General features: G+C 44.6%; 1 protein-coding gene across 6 annotated transcripts in view; it reads right to left on the bottom strand.

Moving 5' to 3' along the window:
- Window positions 1–7,307: 7,307 nt before the first annotated feature.
- The window catches only part of LOC129863344 (kelch-like protein 13), a 65,949-nt gene continuing 53,104 nt past the window's right edge, over window positions 7,308–20,152 (bottom strand). For all 6 annotated transcript variants that reach the window (XM_055935253.1, XM_055935257.1, XM_055935254.1 and 3 more), the window contains 2 exons: window positions 18,288–18,401; window positions 7,308–8,355 (listed from right to left, as the gene is read on the bottom strand). In XM_055935253.1, coding sequence (XP_055791228.1) covers window positions 7,868–8,355; window positions 18,288–18,401 — 602 coding nt within the window. In that variant the 3' untranslated portion in view covers window positions 7,308–7,867. The remainder of the gene's footprint in view (window positions 8,356–18,287; window positions 18,402–20,152) is intronic.

Genomic DNA, 20,152 nt, shown 5'->3' with positions numbered 1-20,152 from the left:
GACAGACAGGGTTAATGAAGTGAGAGCGATGATAGCTGTAATGGATCACAGTAGAGACCTTGGCAGACAGGGTTAATGAAGTGAGAGCGATGATAGCTGTAATGGATCACAGTAGAGACCCTGGCAGACAGGGTTAATGAAGTGAGAGCGATGATAGCTGTAATGGATCACAGTAGAGACCCTGGCACAGGGTTAATGAAGTGAGAGCGATGATAGCTGTAATGGATCACAGTAGAGACCCTGGCAGACAGGGTTAATGAAGTGAGAGCGATGATAGCTGTAATGGATCACAGTAGAGACCCTGGCAGACAGGGTTAATGAAGTGAGAGCGATGATAGCTGTAATGGATCACAGTAGAGACCCTGGCAGACAGGGTTAATGAAGTGAGAGCGATGATAGCTGTAATGGATCACAGTAGAGACACTGGCAGACAGGGTTAATGAAGTGAGAGCGATGATAGCTGTAATGGATCACAGTAGAGACCCTGGCAGACAGGGTTAATGAAGTGAGAGCGATGATAGCTGTAATGGATCACAGTAGAGACCCTGGCAGACAGGGTTAACGAAGTGAGAATGATGATAGTGTAACGGATGTGAAATGACTAGCTAGTTAGCGGGTATGCGCTAGTAGCATTTCAATCAGTTACGTCTGTTGCTCTGAGACTTAAGTAGTGTTGCCCCTTGCTCTGCAAGGGCCGCAGCCTTTGTGGAGCGATGGGTAACGATGCTTCGTGGGCTACCGTTGTTGATGTGTGCAGAGGGTCCCTGGTTCGCGCCCGTGTCGGGGCGAGGGGACGACGTAAAGTTATACTGTTACATTGGTGCCGTGACCCGGATCACTGGTTGCTGCGGAAAAGGAGGAGGTTGAAAGGGGGGTGAGTGTAACGGACGTGAAATGACTAGCTAGTTAGCTGGTATGCGCTAGTAGCATTTTTATCAGTTACGTCACTTGCTCTGAGACCTAAGTAGTGTTGCCCCTTGCTCTGCAAGGGCCACGGCTTTTGTGGAGCGATGGGTAACGACGCTTCGTGGGTGTCAGTTGTTGATGTGTGCAGAGGGTCCCTGGTTCGCGCCCGTGTCGGGGCGAGGGGACGACGTAAAGTTATACTGTTACAATAGCTGTAATGGATCACAGTAGAGACCCTGGCAGACAGGGTTAATGAAGTGAGAGCGATGATAGCTGTAATGGATCACAGTAGAGACCTTGGCAGACAGGGTTAATGAAGTGAGAGCGATGATAGCTGTAATGGATCACAGTAGAGACCCTGGCAGACAGGGTTAATGAAGTGAGAGCGATGATAGCTGTAATGGATCACAGTAGAGACCCTGGCAGACAGGGTTAATGAAGTGAGAGCGATGATAGCTGTAATGGATCACAGTAGAGACCCTGGCAGACAGGGTTAATGAAGTGAGAGCGATGATAGCTGTAATGGATCACAGTAGAGACCCTGGCAGACAGGGTTAATGAAGTGAGAGCGATGATAGCTGTAATGGATCACAGTAGAGACCCTGGCAGACAGGGTTAATGAAGTGAGAGCGATGATAGCTGTAATGGATCACAGTAGAGACCCTGGCAGACAGGGTTAATGAAGTGAGAGCGATGATAGCTGTAATGGATCACAGTAGAGACCCTGGCAGACAGGGTTAACGAAGTGAGAATGATGATAGTGTAACGGATGTGAAATGACTAGCTAGTTAGCGGGTATGCGCTAGTAGCATTTTTATCAGTTACGTCTGTTGCTCTGAGACTTAAGTAGTGTTGCCCCTTGCTCTGCAAGGGCCGCAGCCTTTGTGGAGCGATGGGTAACGATGCTTCGTGGGCTACCGTTGTTGATGTGTGCAGAGGGTCCCTGGTTCGCGCCCGTGTCGGGGCGAGGGGACGACGTAAAGTTATACTGTTACATTGGTGCCGTGACCCGGATCACTGGTTGCTGCGGAAAAGGAGGAGGTTGAAAGGGGGGTGAGTGTAACGGATGTGAAATGACTAGCTAGTTAGCTGGTATGCACTAGTAGCATTTTTATCAGTTACGTCACTTGCTCTGAGACTTAAGTAGTGTTGCCCCTTGCTCTGCAAGGGCCGCGGCTTTTGTGGAGCGATGGGTAACAACGCTTCGTGGGTGTCAGTTGTTGATGTGTGCAGAGGGTCCCTGGTTCGCGCCCGTGTCGGGGCGAGGGGACGACGTAAAGTTATACTGTTACAATAGCTGTAATGGATCACAGTAGAGACCCTGGCAGACAGGGTTAATGAAGTGAGAGCGATGATAGCTGTAATTACATTTACATTTACATTTAAGTCATTTAGCAGACGCTCTTATCCAGAGCGACTTACAAATTGGTGCATTCACCTTATGTAATGGATCACAGTAGAGACCTTGGCAGACAGGGTTAACGAAGTGAGAATGATGATAGCTGTAATGGATCACAGTAGAGACCTTGGCAGACAGGGTTAATGAAGTGAGAGCGATGATAGCTGTAATGGATCACAGTAGAGACCTTGGCAGACAGGGTTAATGAAGTGAGAGCGATGATAGCTGTAATGGATCACAGTAGAGACCCTGGCAGACAGGGTTAATGAAGTGAGAACGGTGATAGCTGTAATGGATCACAGTAGAGACCCTGGCAGACAGGGTTAATGAAGTGAGAGCGATGATAGCTGTAATGGATCACAGTAGAGACCTTGGCAGACAGGGTTAATGAAGTGAGAGCGATGATAGCTGTAATGGATCACAGTAGAGACCTTGGCAGACAGGGTTAATGAAGTGAGAGCGATGATAGCTGTAATGGATCACAGTAGAGACCCTGGCAGACAGGGTTAATGAAGTGAGAGCGATGATAGCTGTAATGGATCACAGTATAGACCTTGGCAGACAGGGTTAATGAAGTGAAAGCGATGATAGCTGTAATGGATTACAGTAGAGACCCTGGCAGACAGGGTTAATGAAGTGAGAGCGATGCTAGCTGTAATGGATGACAGTAGAGACCCTGGCAGACAGGGTTAATGAAGTGAGAACGATGATAGCTGTAATGGATGACAGTAGAGACCCTGGCAGACAGGGTTAATGAAGTGAGAGCGATGATAGCTGTAATGGATCACAGTAGAGACCTTGGCAGACAGGGTTAATGAAGTGAGAGCGATGATAGCTGTAATGGATCACAGTAGAGACCCTGGCAGACAGGGTTAATGAAGTGAGAGCGATGATAGCTGTAATGGATCACAGTAGAGACCTTGGCAGACAGGGTTAATGAAGTGAGAGCGATGATAGCTGTAATGGATCACAGTAGAGACCTTGGCAGACAGGGTTAATGAAGTGAGAGCGATGATAGCTGTAATGGATGACAATAGAGACCCTGGCAGACAGGGTTAATGAAGTGAGAGCGATGATAGCTGTAATGGATCACAGTAGAGACCTTGGCAGACAGGGTTAATGAAGTGAGAGCGATGATAGCTGTAATGGACGACAGTAGAGACCCTGGCAGACAGGGGGGGAATTTTGACTGGGCTCTATACGGACAGACAGACAGGGAGCTACCAACACAGGCTGGAAGACTTTTGCTGAAGCACCCTGTCATTTAATTGTTTTTTAATTCATGGAGAATGTGTTTACATTAGCATATAATTAATATATACTGAACAAAAATATAAATACAACATGTAAAGTGTTGGTCCCATGTTTCATGAGCTGAAATAAAGGATCCCAGAAATGTTCCTTACACACAAACTTATTTCTCTCAAATTCTGTGCACAAATTTCTTTACATCCCTGTTAGTGAGCATTTCTCCTTTGCCAAGATAATCTATCCACCTTGACAGGTGTGGCATACCAAAAAGCTGATTAAACAGAATAATCATTAAACAGGTGCACCTTGTGCTGGGGACAATAAAAGGCCACGAAAATGTGCAATTTTGTCCCACAACCCAATGACATAAATGTCTCAAGTTTTGAGGGAGCATGAAATTGGCATACTGACTGCAGGAATGTCCACCAGAGCTGTTGCCAGAGAATTTAATGTTCATTTCTCTACCATAAAAGAACGATGATGTCATTTTAGAGAATTTGGCAGTACATCCAACCGGTCTCATAACCACAGACCATGTATATGGCATCGTGTGGGCAAGCGGTTTGCTGATGTCAACGTTGTGAACAGAGTGCCCCATGGTGGCGGTGGGGTTATGGTATGGGCAGGCATAAACTACAGACAAAGAACACAATTGCATTTTATTAATGGCAATTTGAATGCACAAAAATACCGTGACGAGATCCTGAGGCCCATTGTGAGACCCATTTTTGGGGAGGAATCTTTGACCAACAGATGCATATCTGTATTCCCAGTCATGTGAAATCCATAGATTAGGCTAATGAATGTATTACATTGACTGATTTCCTCATATGAACTGTAATTGTAACTCGGTAAAATCAATGAAATTGTTGCGTTTATTGCCTATTCTCCTTGGAGTAGGATAAATAGTCCAAAAAACGTTTTCATTAATCAGCTTCATTCTAATCAGCGCAAAAAATGCATGGTATATCTTCTCTTCTCTCCACTTAAAATCAATTAAGCTTTTACCATATCCTGGTCCACAGAAAATACCATTACCATATCCTGGTCCACAGAAAATACCCTTACCATATCCTGGTCCACAGAAAATACCATTACCATATCCTGGTCCACAGAAAATACCATTACCATATCCTGGTCCACAGAAAATACCATTACCATATCCTGGTCCTCAGAGAATTCCATTACCATATCCTGGTCCACAGAGAATTCCATTACCATATCCTGGTCCTCAGAGAATACCATTACCATATCCTGGTCCACAGAGAATTCCATTACCATATCCTGGTCCACAGAGAATTCCATTACCATATCCTGGTCCACACAGACCATTACCATATCCTGGTCCACACAGATTATTACCATATCCTGGTCCACACAGACCATTACCATATCCTGGTCCACAGAGAATACCATTACCATATCCTGGTCCACAGAGAATTCCATTACCATATCCTGGTCCACACAGACCATTACTATATCCTGGTCCAGAAGACCAGGGCGAGCAAACAATGTAAAAAACATAACCGACTGATGACGCACCCTGCTGATGTAAATGTGAAGTAGGCCAACTGAAGCAGCCATGAAGTATACCTTCTGAACAGAACAAATTTGTGACTAACTAGCTTTACCATCAGCCCTAACATCCAAATAAAGGGCTTGCTCTGTCCTCTTGGTTGGCATTATGAATACATTTACCATCCATGAAGGTCACGTTGATCTCTTATCACAATGTGTAAGTCCAGAGCATTTTACTATACACCTACTATGAGATGGGTTAGGATTTGTATTGCACGTCTCAATTATGAGTCGGGACTAAACTAATTTCCCATTCAAGTGAGAGCGTAGTCTCCTCTCCCAGGGACCTCTGTGCCCCTCAAATATCAGTGACTGTGATGAACTGATGGAAAGACTTTTCAGTTAAGTGCAAGTAATTCAAGCGTAGTGTAAAATAGCACATGGTTCCTGAGCAAAGAGCACCAAGCTATGGCACTCTCCACTCTCAGTAAACAACTGCCGGCACTTGAGCTCAGAGTCCCTTATGAGTAGTATTCAGAGTGCAGCTGTCGATGAGCAGAACAACATCCATCAGGAAAACCAAGGCCAATCACTCCAGTCCCATTCCCCGCCATATCTTTCCTTCCTGGTTCCCTCCCTCCCCCAGCAGTACCTTCCCCTGATCCCCCGGGGTTCCCAGTCGCCTGCCCTCGAACTGGCGCTGGAATCTGGACGTGTTAAAATAGCCCAGCACACTACTGGCCCTGAGGGTCTGGAGCTGAAGGAGACATGAGTGAACAGGACAAGGGCAGGCGGTGGCGATGGAGCACATTCACTGGAGGCTGCTGCCCAGATGCACCGCCCGAGGCACCACTGGATCATCTTATAGCATTCACATGTTTTCAGTCATATATTTCTATATGAAACATTTTTCTTTAAAAAAATAAATAATCTGTGCCCAATAGTGTATCCTTTCATGCACCATCAAACAAAAACAACCAATGACATATCACAGTCTTCCTTTCCTTGCTCCAGCGTGTAGCAGATTTGTTTGTGTCGGACACCATATGCTGCCACTGAGGTTTTAATGGGCCAGAGGAAGGTGGCCAGGTTGTGGGTGACCTTACCGTCTGTCTGCCAGGTGAAAGGAGACAGTGGAGGACGGTGGTATCCTGAATCACTGGGCACAGTGGACAGGAATCAACTCAGTGAAGAATAGTGGTTATGGTTGTGATTAGGATTAAGACAGCAGACACTGCATCTTCACTTTGTGTGTACATCTACAGTTACTGTCTTGAAAATCTCCTGTATCTTGAGAACAATAAAGGCTTTTCTATTTAATCAGATGACAACTGGTTCATTCTGAGGACAACACGAGCTGGGGAGGGGAGAGAAGGAGGGGACTGGAGGAGAGGAGGGGGGAGGGGAGTAGGAGGAGGGGGGAGAGAAAGAGGGGAGTGGAGGAGAGAAGGAGGGGGGTAAGGAGTAGGAGGAGGGGGGAGAGAAGGAGGGGACTGGAGGAGAGAATGAGGGGGGAGGGGAGGAGGAGGAGAGAAGGAGGGGACTGGAGGAGAGAATGAGGGGGGAGGGGAGTAGGGGGGGAGAGAAGGAGGGGACTGGAGGAGAGTAGGAGGAGGGGGAGGAGGGGACTGGAGGAGAGAAGGGGACTGGAGGAGAGAAGGAGGGGACTGGAGAAGAGAAGGAGGGGGGAGGGGAGTAGGGGGGAGAGAAGGAGGGGACTGGAGGAAGAAGGAGGGGACTGGAGGAGAGAAGGAGGGGACTGGAGGAGAGAAGGGAGTAGGAGGGGGGAGGGGAGGAGGAGGAGAGAAGGAGGGGACTGGAGGAGAGGAGGAGGGGAGTAGGAGGGGGGAGGGGAGAAGGGGGGAGAGAAGGGGGGGACTGGAGGAGAGTAGGAGGAGGGGGAGGAGAGTAGGAGGAGGGGACTGGAGAAGAGAAGGAGGGGACTGGAGGAGAGTAGGAGGAGGGGGAGGAGAGTAGGAGGAGGGGACTGGAGAAGAGAAGGCGGGGGGAGGGGAGGAGGTCTGAGGCTGTAGCTGCTACTGAAGGGACATAATGCTTAACGAGATTATTTTCAACAAGTAAATAGAGAAATAGAACGTGTCAGTGTTTTTAATGGGGAAAATACACTTTCCAGGAGGTTCTAAAACAGATAGTTGATGTTAAGCTCAATAAAAAAAGAGAACGCGCCAACCATGTGCCTAAGTAAATGGCAAGATACTTTGGGGAGACACCATTCTTTTTTCAAAATCTTGTTTATTAAATTTAGAAAACACAATTTTGTTGACGGTTTCATAGCAATAGCAGGAAAGTACTGAAACTGAAGAGGGAGAGAGGGGGGGTGGGCCGACCCCTGAGTTTAAAACCATCTCTGTGTGGAGCTCAGCTGCCCCTATCCTGCTGCGCTGGGGGTCAACTGGCCCTAACCTGGCAGACTAAAACAGAGTCAGTATGGTAACCAACAGCATGGTTTTTACCTGCTAAAACGTCTAAAGAAAAAGGATATAATAAAACTTCAAAGACATCAGGTAGAAAAGTTGAATTGCAAAGTCACTCTTCAAGTCAAGGTATTTCCTGCCAAAATATACCGAATATGTAACATTAACATGTAATTAGGTTGCCAAACCATATCGGTATGTGGATTTCATCACTAGGGAGGGGGGTTCTGCACAGCTTTGGGGGAGGAAGGGTTGTATCGGGAAGCAGTACAGATGTAGTCCAAAGAAGAAGTGCAAACAATGTCTATAGGGTGTTGTGGGGGTGTGAGAGGAGCGGGGTGGGCTCCCCCCCTGTTCTTCAAGGTGCTGAGAGGGGTGACTCTCTGGAGGGGGAGCCCATCAAGTCCTCTGGAGGAAACACGGTCAGTGTGCAGGCTCGGATCCCGCCCAGCGACTCAGGCAGGTCAAACACTTTGTGCCACTCGTCCTTCTCCGGGTCATACTTCTGCACTATCTCCACCATACAGCGGTTGTTCCACGAGTAACCTCCCACCACGTAAATCTTGTTTTCGAACACGGCCACACCCACGTCGCTCTGGCCCCGCAGCATGGCGGCGATGGGCGTCCACAGGTCCAGGGCCGGGGAGTAGTACTCACAGCTTAACACGTCATCGTAGTCGCTGGTGCCCCGGAAGTGATTCCCTCCGATGACATAGAGGCGGTCGCCCACCGTGCACATACAGTGCAGGCCACGCACCGTGGTCATGGGTGCTTTCTGAGTCCATTTGTCTGCATCTGGGTCAAAGCACATCAGCTCTTTCTGAAACGTGTCATGAGTGATTCCCCCTGCAACACAGAACAAAACCATATTAAATAAGACCCATGATATTGATTTCCTGGGGTTACCGCCCTGGGGTCTAATCAAAAGCATTTAACGGCCTGAGCCAATTGAACTGGACCTAATAGTAACTCTATCCTGGCCTCAACCTAGATCTACATTCAGCTCTGCCACGTTGTGTTGCCACGTTGGGCCTTGACCAGCTCCTGTCCTGTCAGTCACATGGCCAGACCACAGCACTGTGACTGGCCTTGCAGAACACGTAATCCTGAACCCCCAGTTCACTTTACTCCACCCAACCCCCTCAGAAACACACGGCTGCTCTCCCCAGCAACACACACACAATTAGCCCATGCTTAGCACCACTAACACACACTACACACATTTTCTCAGCCACATACCTGCAATAAAATATATTGACAAATAAAATAAATCAGAAATTCATAACACTATAATACAGTACATGTGTACCAAGGTTATTATAGTTTTGTGTTTTTATATTCGTTTTTATTTCTATTCGTTTTTTATTTAAAATTCTGTTATTTAGTTTCAGTTACTTTTCAGATTTGATTTACTAGTTTTTATTTAGTTTGATAGAAAGACGACATGATTATCTGATTTAGTTTCAGTTGTATTGTTAGTGACAGAGAGTAGTCTATGCGTGAGAGGCTAGGAGCCATTTATGTGTGGTAGGTCTATAGTTAGGTTTTTTAGGATGTCACTTCATGCCACTAGTCGTCAGTAATAAGGAACGTCATAGGTTAAGTTAGGTTTAAATTATGAATCAATCTTAATTCCAGAGCATAGACATTGCTGACGCCTGACAGATCTTTCAACACCTGGATAGGTACTTTAAGTATCAGCTGACCACATCATATGTTATAGCAATCAGTCAGTTGATGACACAGTCGTATTGTCCCCTCCGCGGAGACAATACGCAGACCAGAGTTGACGTCTCGCTCTCTCTGTCTTTGCCCTGGATTTCTTGAGTTTCCTGTTGTTAGCTAGTGATAGCAAAGATGGTCTATTATTTTGAAAAGATGTTCAAGTAACCGCTCAAACAATTAAAATACATGTCCTCATAGATGGAAGGCCATTGGGAGGAGACGAGATCAATTGGGACCATTCTAGCCAATGAGAGGGCAGATACGTGTGTGAACAACAGGCACAACTAAGTAGTTTTTCTCAAAGTTACAGAATGTCATATGAATCCACTTCTATCATTACATTTATAACAACCTAAACATTACTCGATTTGATCAAATAAGCCAAATGTAATTTGACACTCTCATAGACCTCCATGCTAAAAGGTCTGTGCTTAGCTCGCGGGGCCTGATTTTGGGCGGAGGTAATCGTCTCGTGTCACCTCTCCTCTCTGGTGATAGCTAGCGATAGTGATGCACAAGCTAATCTTATTTGAAACATTTACTCACCAGAATCAGAAGCTCGAACACCCCATTAGAAAAGAAAAGCTTGAAAACCCATTTGATAAAAAAAAAACTGAACATAATTTATGTTTATTTTAGCAGCCAAAGATAATAGTTCCAGTATAGTTTCAATTGTTTTTCAAAACTATTGTATCTTACAGAAACTTTATTTTAGTTAACTAATAGCCTTGGCGTGTACACATAGGCACCGTAAGGGTGGAAACAAAGGAATAGAAGGGACACACAAAGCTGCGGAAAAGGAAAAAAACAAAAAACAGGACATGTCTATAGGGAAGGCTGAAAATAAAGAGGAACACAATCCCAGCATGCAACTGGGTGGGAGCCAGGCAGGCACCCCTTCCTCCTTGTGCTGTGCAGAGTGGCTGCGAGCATACCCAGCGAGGTGAGGATCTGCAGTGCATGCTGAATGGAGCCCCAATTCATCCACTGCTGCCCAATGATCTCTCTCGATTTCTTTACCTCTTTCTTTCTCTCCCGCTCTCCCTCCCATACTCAATCTATACAGACCTATTTTTAGTCAGTGGCCCTGACTGATCAGAAGTCTAACACCAGCCTCCTCCTCGATCATTAGAGCAAACACTTAGATGCCAGAGTTCGATCCATTCTCGTTATTCAAGTGTGTGTGTGTGTGTGTGTGAGAGAGAGAGTGAGTGAGTGAGAGAGCATCATTAAAATAATCTCTGAGACAAGAAAGACATATCAAACCCACTAATAGAACAGCAGCTTGATACGGGCTGTGGTTCTTTTGTATGTTGAGCTGCAGCTCACCGCCCAAGGTAAGTAGCATCTTACACTAACTGATGTAACTAGCCAACAACCTTCAGGGCCTCTAATGGCTGAAGGATAGCTCTATTGCAGATATATTTTTACAGCAAATGTGGAGAGAGGATAGATTTTGTTTCCAAAAATTTGACAAAAGAATCTCAGAGACTCAACGTTCAGTTTTTTGTTAAAACTAATCATCATAGCGGCTCACTACAGATCCAGGTTCAATATCGGGCTGTGTCGCAGCCGGCTGCGACCGGGAGACCCATGAGGCGGCACACAACTGGCCCAGCATTGTCCGGGTTAGGGGAGCGTGTGGCCGGCCGGCCGGGATGTCCTTGTCCCATCGCACTCTATTGACTCCTGTGGTGGGCCGGGTGCATGCACGCTGACACGGTCGCCAGTTGTACAGTGTTTCCTCCGACACATTGGTGCGGATGGCTTCCGGGTTAAGCGAGCAGTGTCTCAAGAAGCCTTTAGCTCAGTGCGGATGCTGCCTGTAATCCATGGTTTCTGGTTGGGGTATGTATGTACGATCACTGTGGGGACAACGTCATCAATGTACTTATTGATGAAGCCAATGACAGATGTGGTGTACTCCTCAATGCCATTGGAGGAATCACAGGACATATTCCAGTCTACGCTAGCAAAACAGTCCCGTAGCTTAGCATTTGCTTCATCTGACCATCTGATCTAGTCACTGGTGCTTCCTGTTTTAATTTTTGCTTGTAAGCAGGAATCAGGTCACAGCTGGTTGAGTCATCCCTACTCTGTGGTATAAAGTACTTAAGTAAAAATACTTTAAAGTACTATTTAAGTAGTTTTTTGGGGTATCTGTACTTTACTATTTATATATTTTTTACAACGTTTTACTTTAACTCCACTACAATAATGTACTTTCTACTCCATACATTTTCCTTGACACCCAAAAGTACGAGTTACATTTTGACAGCTTAGCAGGACAGGAATATTGTCTAATTCACACACTTAAAGAGAGAATCCCTGGTCATAGCTGGTTGAGTCACTAAACACAAATGCTTTGTTTGTAAATTATGTCTGAGTGTTGGAGTGTGCCCCTGGCTCTCCGTAAATAAAAAAAGTGCTTAATTTAAGGAATTTGAAATAATTTATACTTTTACTTTTAATACTTATATTTTAGCAATTACATTAACTTTTGGTACTTAAGTATACTTACAACCAAATACTTTAAAACTTTTACTCAAGCAGGATTTTACTGGGTGACTTTTACTTCAGTCATTTTCTATTAAAGGTATATTTACTTTTCCTCAAGTATAACAACCGGGTACTTTTTCCACCACTATCCCTACTGCCTCTGATCTGGCGGACTCACTAAACACAAATGCTTTGCTTGTAAAGCAAAGTTTACATACACTTAGGTTGGAGTCATTAAAACTTGTATTTCCAACCACTCCACAAATTACTTGTTAACAAACTACAGTTTTGGCAAGTCGGTTAGGACATCTACTTTGTGCATGACAAGTAATTTTTCCAACAATTGTTAACAGACAGATTATTTCACTTATAATTCACTGTATCACAATTCCAGTGGGTCAGAAGTTTACATACACTAAGTTGACTGTGCCTTTAAACAGCTTGGAAAATTCCAGAAAATTATGTCATGGCTTTAGAAGTTTCTGATAGGCTAATTGACATAATTTGAGTCAATTGGAGGTGTACCTGTGGATGTATTTCAAGGCCTACCTTCAAACTCAGTCCCTCTTCGCTTGACATCATGGGAAAAACAAAATAAATAAAACGAGTCCTATATCGACACAACCTGAAAGGCCGCTCAGCAAGGAAGAAGCCACTCCTCCAAAACCGCCATAAAAAAGCCACACTACGGTTTGCAACTGCACATGGGGACAAAGATCATACTTTTTAGAGAAATGTCCTCCCGTCTGATGAAACAAAATTAGAACTGTTTGGCCATAATGACCATCATTATGTTTGGAGGAAAAAGATAGATGCTTACAAGCTGAAGAACACCATCCCAACCGTGAAGCACGGGGGTGGCAGCATCGTGTTGTGGCAGTGCTTTGCTAAAGGAGGGACTGGTGCACTTCACAAAATAGATGGCATCACGAAGAAGGTAAATTATGTGGATATATTGAAGCAACATCTCAAGACATCAGTCAGGAAGTTAAAGCTTGGTCGCAAATGGGTCTACCAAATGGACAATGACCCCAAGCATACTCCCAAAGTTGTGGCAAAATGGCTTAAGCACAACAAAGTCAAGGTATTGGAGTGGCCATCACAAAGCCCTGACCTCAATCCTATAGAAAATGTGGGCAGAACTGAAAAAGCGTGTGCGAGCAAGGAGGCCTACAAACCTGACTCAGTTACACCAGCTCTGTCAGGAGGAATAGGCCAAAATTCACTCAACTTATTGTGGGAAGCTTGTGGAAGGCTACCCGAAAGATTTGACCAAAGTTAAACAATTTAAAGGCAATGCTACCAAATAATAATTGAGTGTATGTAAACTTCTGACCCACTGGGAATGTGATGAAAGAAATAAAAGCTGAAATAAATAAATCTCTACTATTATTCTGACATTTCACATTCTTAAAATAAAGTTGTGATCCTAACTGACCTAAGACAGGGAATTTTTACTAGGATTAAATGTCAGGAATTGTGAAAAACTGAGTTTAAATGTATTTGGCTAAGGTGTATGTAAACTTCCGACTTCAACTGTATGTCTAAGTAACAACCAATTAGATATCACAAAATTGGGGAGAAAAGTACCAAAAAATTAACCATGATCATTTATTATTACTATTAATTACCGCCTTTAATTAAGGAATGTGTATCATCAGTTTAAAGACGATTGGAGCTTTCATTTAAAACAAAGGCAAAAGTTTTTACATAGAAAACAACTGCAAGCATTCGGAGATGCTTAAAAATATTAGTATCTTTAAGACAGTATAAATTGTCAAAGAATTTTCAGACTCCTGAGCTCATTGATCGCGGTGCCCTCTTGATAGCTCACAATGATTGCCATTTTCCTGACACTTTTATCAAATTATTTGTGGAGATAAAATTGTGTCGGTGCTTTGACCCGTCGTAAAAATGTATGACCTGCTTGGAGGAAGCACAGTGCTGGCACAAATGAGACCCAAAGAATCGAGGCGGGGAACACAGAGGAGAGACACAAAATCATGGGGTCAGCAAGTTCCAAAAATACCCAACGATGATAAATAGACAGGATGGCCGGCAGCTTCAGGAGGCAGTTGGTTTAAGCCAGAGAGATATACTGTAGAGCAGATACAATGGAAATAGAATAGAATCCTATTAAAATAAATCCTTCTTTACAGATCAAAACACAGACAAAGAGGAAAATAAAATGAATTTTTTGTGATCATAATCATGATATTTAGATTTTTTTTATTTAAATAAGTGAATCAGTGGTCACTGTACACTGTAAGTAAAGGTGCCGCCTCCCCCGCGGTTTCCAGTAGCGTTGTGTTGTGTGACAGTAGTGGTAATGTGAAGCCGTGCTGGCTAGGGGTCTGAGCCCCACCCTGAGAGTGAGACCAGAGCAATGATGACCTGTGGCTTGACTCAGCGTGTCAGTTCCATTCACCTGACAAGATGTCTTTAGACAGCACGCCAGCACAGCCACCGCCCAGCACCTGATCTGGACCGACAGCGAGACACAGCCTGCACCCCCATGTGAGTCACCTTGCACAGTGAGGTCATGACCCCTGAGATACGGGGTGCTCTCCCGGACTGAGACACAGGCAAAAAAATGACTCAATTCCACCTGACTACCATCACTAGTGAGAGGTTATAACATGCAGGCCAGTGGCGTGCCGTGGGCCTGGGGCCTGGGCCTTCAGTGAGGTACTACACAGTCCCACCCAAATTAATCCACCTCTTATTACCATCATTATGATGCCATGGCTCTAGACACTATACATTTAGACAGAAACGCAGTATAACCAGGCGTTGCGTCACCTTGAAATTGACATTTTTGGGTAAACAGTGTTTACCCAAAAACATGACACAATCAATGAGTCTTTTCAATATTTCCCTTCACCTTTTCATTGTGCAGCTACGTTGCCCTGCGCGCTTGTTTGTTGAGCTGTAGATCCACTCCGGTGTCCCCAAAAGTTTTCAAAAGCACCATTGCTTGTAAGTGCCCAGCCGTACTTTGGTGTCTCGTTGCTGCCTTGGTTAGACAACTCAAGTTTGCAAAGCCAGTGTGGCTCCAAACACCAAACCAATCACTTGCAAATAATAGGCATTCCCAGCAGTACAGTTTGCAGTGCTTCTCGGAGCCATAGCGCTCGTAGTTGGAACTTTGAAAGTGGCGAGCGAACGGACCCCTTTCCCGCCTGTGACAGGCTTTGTAGCGTCGGCGTCGGGCGACCTCTCCTTACAATGTCTAACTTTCCTTGAAAAGTTCGTATTGAGAATGGCGTTATAATTATATCCTCGACCAAATCGATATCTTCTCCTCCTTCCGCCATTGTGGGTTGAAAAAACAGCTTAGTAGTACGCGGAATTAATTCGTTTATCAAATTCAGTTTCCTAGATCTGCATAGACCTGCCCATAGGACCTGCCTCTCAATATTGGTAATCCAATCAAAAGACGTGCACGCACTACGCCTGCTAGCTGGCTCCTGTGTAACACTGGAGCCAGCCAGCAGGCGTACAATAGCCAACTCTAAAGCTGATTGGTTGACACTAAATTTTCATTTCCATTCACTATAAGCTACAAGCACCCGCACTGTTGATTCTGAAGGCCTGAGGGCAGATTTTAGACCCCCATTTTAGACCCCAACACATGATGGCTGAATATGATTGGATAAAAGATCTAACTTAAAGACCAGCCCTCCAAATCTCAACCTGGGGCTGGAAGCAGTGCAACCAAGAGGAAAGCTATGAAATGAAAAGTACGGGGAATAATTTAATACATATTTGTGGGAAAATATATTTAGAAAAAAAATAATATTCTGATGACGTTTAGGCCAGCAGAGAAGGCCTTGCTGGCCCTGACGGCCCACCACTGATGCAGGCTGTCAGAAAATCTCATCTGTGCATGTTGCCAGTAACCTTGGAAGAATGAAGCCTGCCTCTGTGCTTGATGGTAGCCTGTTTAATCATTAAGTTGTACAGTACAGACATCTATCTGGGAAGGTGGAGATATTTAGGCCTAACCATTGCTCAGTTCCTCCAGGCAGACTACTGTAACTATAGTGAGGTACACGTGCAGTGAGATCAGGATGACACTAAGAGATGCTCACAGGGAGGGAAGTTGACTTTCTGGTGTATTAATAGTTCAAACACCATCACCCATCCCTTTTCCTCTCAGTAAAGGAACCCAGATGTGTCAGTCAGACCATAAGCCAACCAGAGACAGAAATACATAGACCAGGGTTTACCCTTTGTGCACGTATTGTTTTTTGCCCGAGCACTACACAGCTGATTCAAATCATCGAAGCTTGACAATTAGTTGGTTATTTGAATCAGCTGTGTAGTGCGAGGGGAAAAAACAATACGTGAACCACTGACATGGAGGATGAGGCAGTAACCCCCTCGGCTGGGAAGCTAAAATGCTAATGTTAGAGCCACCAAGCCCATGTTGTTACTTTAATGGAGGCTCAAGCTGGAGAAGAGCAGGTGAGGTGCCACTGGGTGAGGGAGGGTTATGGTGTTCGGGGTAGGTGGCTGGGTTACGCTTATATGAACACTTGTGCCCAGAGGCCAAGGGAGATGAACATAACCTTGCCTGTGTGTTGTGGCTCTATGGTTCTGCACCTCCTACACAGTCATCAACCTGTCCCTCCCATTTCTCTCACTCATCTATCCTCACTCTCTTTTGCCCTGTACAGCATCACTTTGTGTTAGCCACACATTGGGAAACTGGGGCTCATCTCTCCTTAAGGCAGGATTTGATTTCAATCCTATGAAGTAAACAAGCACAGGGCTGACTCCAACAGAGAGACAGGAGATTTAGTAGCACCAAAGTCAGACAACTACACAATCATTACTTCCAATCATCTTTAGAATATCCCCCCAAAAACATCACAGAGAACTGGACCCCAGCAATGTGATGTGTAAGGGAGGGGGTGAGGTCTGCAGGATGCCACTGTATGACCTTCTAATGAAGGATGCTTTACTGACATCACAGTAGGGGGATATATCCAATTCCTTCAAATGTATGTTTTTGCGCGATAAATCAAGGTTTTTGTTACGTTTTATGTCCATTTGTTCTCATGTTGTCTTTTTGGTCTCGTCTCCTGTGCTGTGTGCACCTTCAATTCTCACATACACACACAAAGCCCCTCTCCCTGCCTCTCACACCAGCCCGGCTGAGAGATCACATCTTCCTCTGACAAGTGGTCTCACCTCGCTATTTAAATTTGAGGTTTGGTCCAACAGAATTGGTCATACGGACACTGAAACAGAGATATTATTTTATTGTAAAAGAGAAGTGACCTTTTCTAACTATACCCTTTTTATGTCTCAACTACTCAGATTCCACACAGAACAGACACTACTAAAACGGGAGTATCAATGAACATTGATTCTGGAAAATGAATGCTCAGTTTGTGGTGCGCCGCATTGGGGTACCACGTAGGGCTGTGGCAGTCATGAAATTGTCAGCCGGTGATTGTCAAGAAAATAACTGTCTCACGGTAATTGACCATTAATTAACAAACATGTTTACAATCTCCTGGCTTCCACACACAGCCTACAACCACTGATGCTGACTTTTGGAACATCTACATTTTAAAAAGTCTAATAAATCAATGTAATATAGCCTACACCATCACAATAAATCCATGATTTATTTTAGACAGGTCTAAAGAAACATGATATAAAGAAAATGCAGTCTACTCCAGAAGAACAGAATAGCATACTCGGTGTTGTCCTTATGTTATGTCCTGATCAGGCTATACCAAATGGGTGTGGGCTACACTAGTTCATTTAGCAGACAAGATTTGCTTAGAATTCTGTGGCATTATTTTATAGTATGAAGAACACAATTGAACATAGCCGAATAACATAGAAACAATATTTTCTCCAAACGATTTCCGAGGGAGTGTGGGCATGCTGATATTCTGTGTTGAGTGGTGAACAAAGAAAGGCTGCATGATGCAACTCTAATGATTTGAAAATAGTTGCATGAAAAGCATGAGCTCTGATTTGTTTCTTGCACAGGCTGCACACACTTCATCAGTCTCTCAATCACAATTTGACAAGCACTTGATAATATTCTCACCAGACCTCGAATTTCCCAGTGGCATGCTCCTTGTGAGGCTGTGATGCCCCCTAAAAGAAATCCATGCCTTTGGCCAAAGTGGACATTTTGCCCTTGGGCTGAATATAATAATTATAATTCCCTTCCCCTGGCTGCCAATCGCCGCGCATTGAAGCACCTTTCCCTTACATAGCTCTGTCAAATATCTCAATTCTTATTAGCCAATGACCTCAATTGATCGGGCCCTTTTCATAGGCACCTCAGCTCCGAAGTAGGCTTCAAGTGAAGACAGACACATCAGGAACGCACCGGTGTGCGTCCTTCTTATCCAATTCTAAGACGCATATTGAACATGTTAGAAGAACTGTCCACATGTACTTTTCATCAGCCAACAAGATGAGTAGGCCTAACAAACAACAAAAGCACTACACTATGTCAATCTACTATCCCCCATAGTACAAAAGCTCACCAAACCCCGGATCTAATAGGACTAACGTACCTGAAATATACATGTAACCACCGTACACCGTCCCTGCATGGCCGTAGTGTGGCTCGTTCATTTTAGCGACGTACGTCCACTCGTTTGTCCTGGGGTTGTAGCACTCCACTGTGGCTGCATGGGGAAGAAATAGAGGAGAAAACAAACAGAGTATTAAAGGGGAAAGTAGTTCAAGAGAGAACTAAGGAGAACAAACATAGTTGCAAATGCAGCCTTGGAGGGTGTCAGTGTGGGAGCTACTGAACCAGGAACCTAAATACAAAGCAGACATCCCCCAACCAACCACCACTCCCCTCCCTAGCCCCTTCCCCAGCTCCTACCCTGCAGTGACTCTAGTCTATACAGAGATACTAGGGAGGGTGCATCTACTCCCCATTACATAATTAGGGCCTACTCTGTACCACTCCACTTGAAGGCTCTTATCATAATTCAGTAGTGCCTGGTGCCAGACTGGGATGTTCTCTTCACTCCACTCCATCTGGAACCTCTCAATTGTGCAGTGATTTGTCAGGTTAGAAAATTATTTGTCCAATCAAGTTTCCAGACAGAGGGCAAAGCTGATTTCTCAAGCTGGCTGGCACCCGGGCAGAATGGTTAAGGAGTCTCCATATGGCAGTTGGAAGTAGAAAGGATATTATCAGGTAGTCTAAAGGAGAAGCTGGTTTGGAGGGTGATGAGGTTTTAGATACCACCTGACTGTCCAGGTGATCAGGTCAAACACTCAATCCTCCTTTGTCATAGCCCTGGCTAGGGCTGTGACAGTCATGGACATTTGGATGATGGTTATTGGTCAGGCAAATGAAGGGCAAAATATTTTATTGTATTTAAAGGGGCAGTGCGGTCAAAAACGTGGTTGAAATAACACTCTGAAATTATGAAAATGATAATGTCTTTTTAGTGTCAGACTTTTTTGTTGTTAAATTGTTGGCCCACAGCATGACCATGTGTCAAGAAGCAGTGCGGCTTCAGTGCGGCTACATTTCTGATAGAGCAGTCCCAGTGGACAAAATGGATGGTTTCCAATTCAGAGCATCACTACATCACGTTATCCCCATTATCTCACTAAGGCCAGTGTTCACTTCTCCAATATTTCCTGTGAGAACTTGTCAAAGGGGAAGCAGCCTAGGCCTAATTAACATTAACAGTCCATATCATTCGAAGAAGAATAAATATCTTTAGCGAACTTTACTGGGAGACTAAAACGGCAGCACCAGACATTTAGTGATTCATTAGAACCCTACTAATCAGTCATCTGTTCTCTCTCTATTCTCTATCTACTACTTCCCACACAGTTCCTAAACAATAACGGATGACTTGCAAGAATGCATTCTGAAAACTATCCAAAACTTAAAAATTAAGTAATAGCCCCAGCTACCAAGTACATTTTCACTTGTCCTTAGAGTGCTTGGTACTTTAAGGTAAACATGCAAATGAGTGCTCAAGAGCTTTCGTTACATGCTGCTATATTTACAAGAGCGTCCTACAAATTAATTATTCAAACATCAGAGATGGCTGTGCTGTCATTGTTCCTCACATGTTTGTACTCTGGCTGTCTCAGTGGATTAATATGATGGGCCTTCACATGGACAGTTATGGAGAGGCCATAGAGGTATAAACAGGATGGATGGCCTTTAAACCTGAAAATATAACCACATCATCCATCAGAACTTATGTTAACAAATGGTTGTGTGTTAGTGTGTGTCACTGACTGTACACGCACGCACACACACACACACACATCGCCATCCTGTACTCTCAAACCGCCCTGACTGAGGGGAGCCTTTCATGTTCTTTAAATCTTTTAAAATAAGCTGACAGAACCTCAGGAACAAATCAAAGTTTCAAAACCCTCGCTCCTCCGCATG

This window comes from Salvelinus fontinalis, chromosome 10 (genome assembly GCF_029448725.1).
Source record: "Salvelinus fontinalis isolate EN_2023a chromosome 10, ASM2944872v1, whole genome shotgun sequence".
Taxonomy (NCBI): Eukaryota; Metazoa; Chordata; class Actinopteri; order Salmoniformes; family Salmonidae; genus Salvelinus; species Salvelinus fontinalis.
This window is presented reverse-complemented; position numbering and strand designations above follow the sequence as displayed.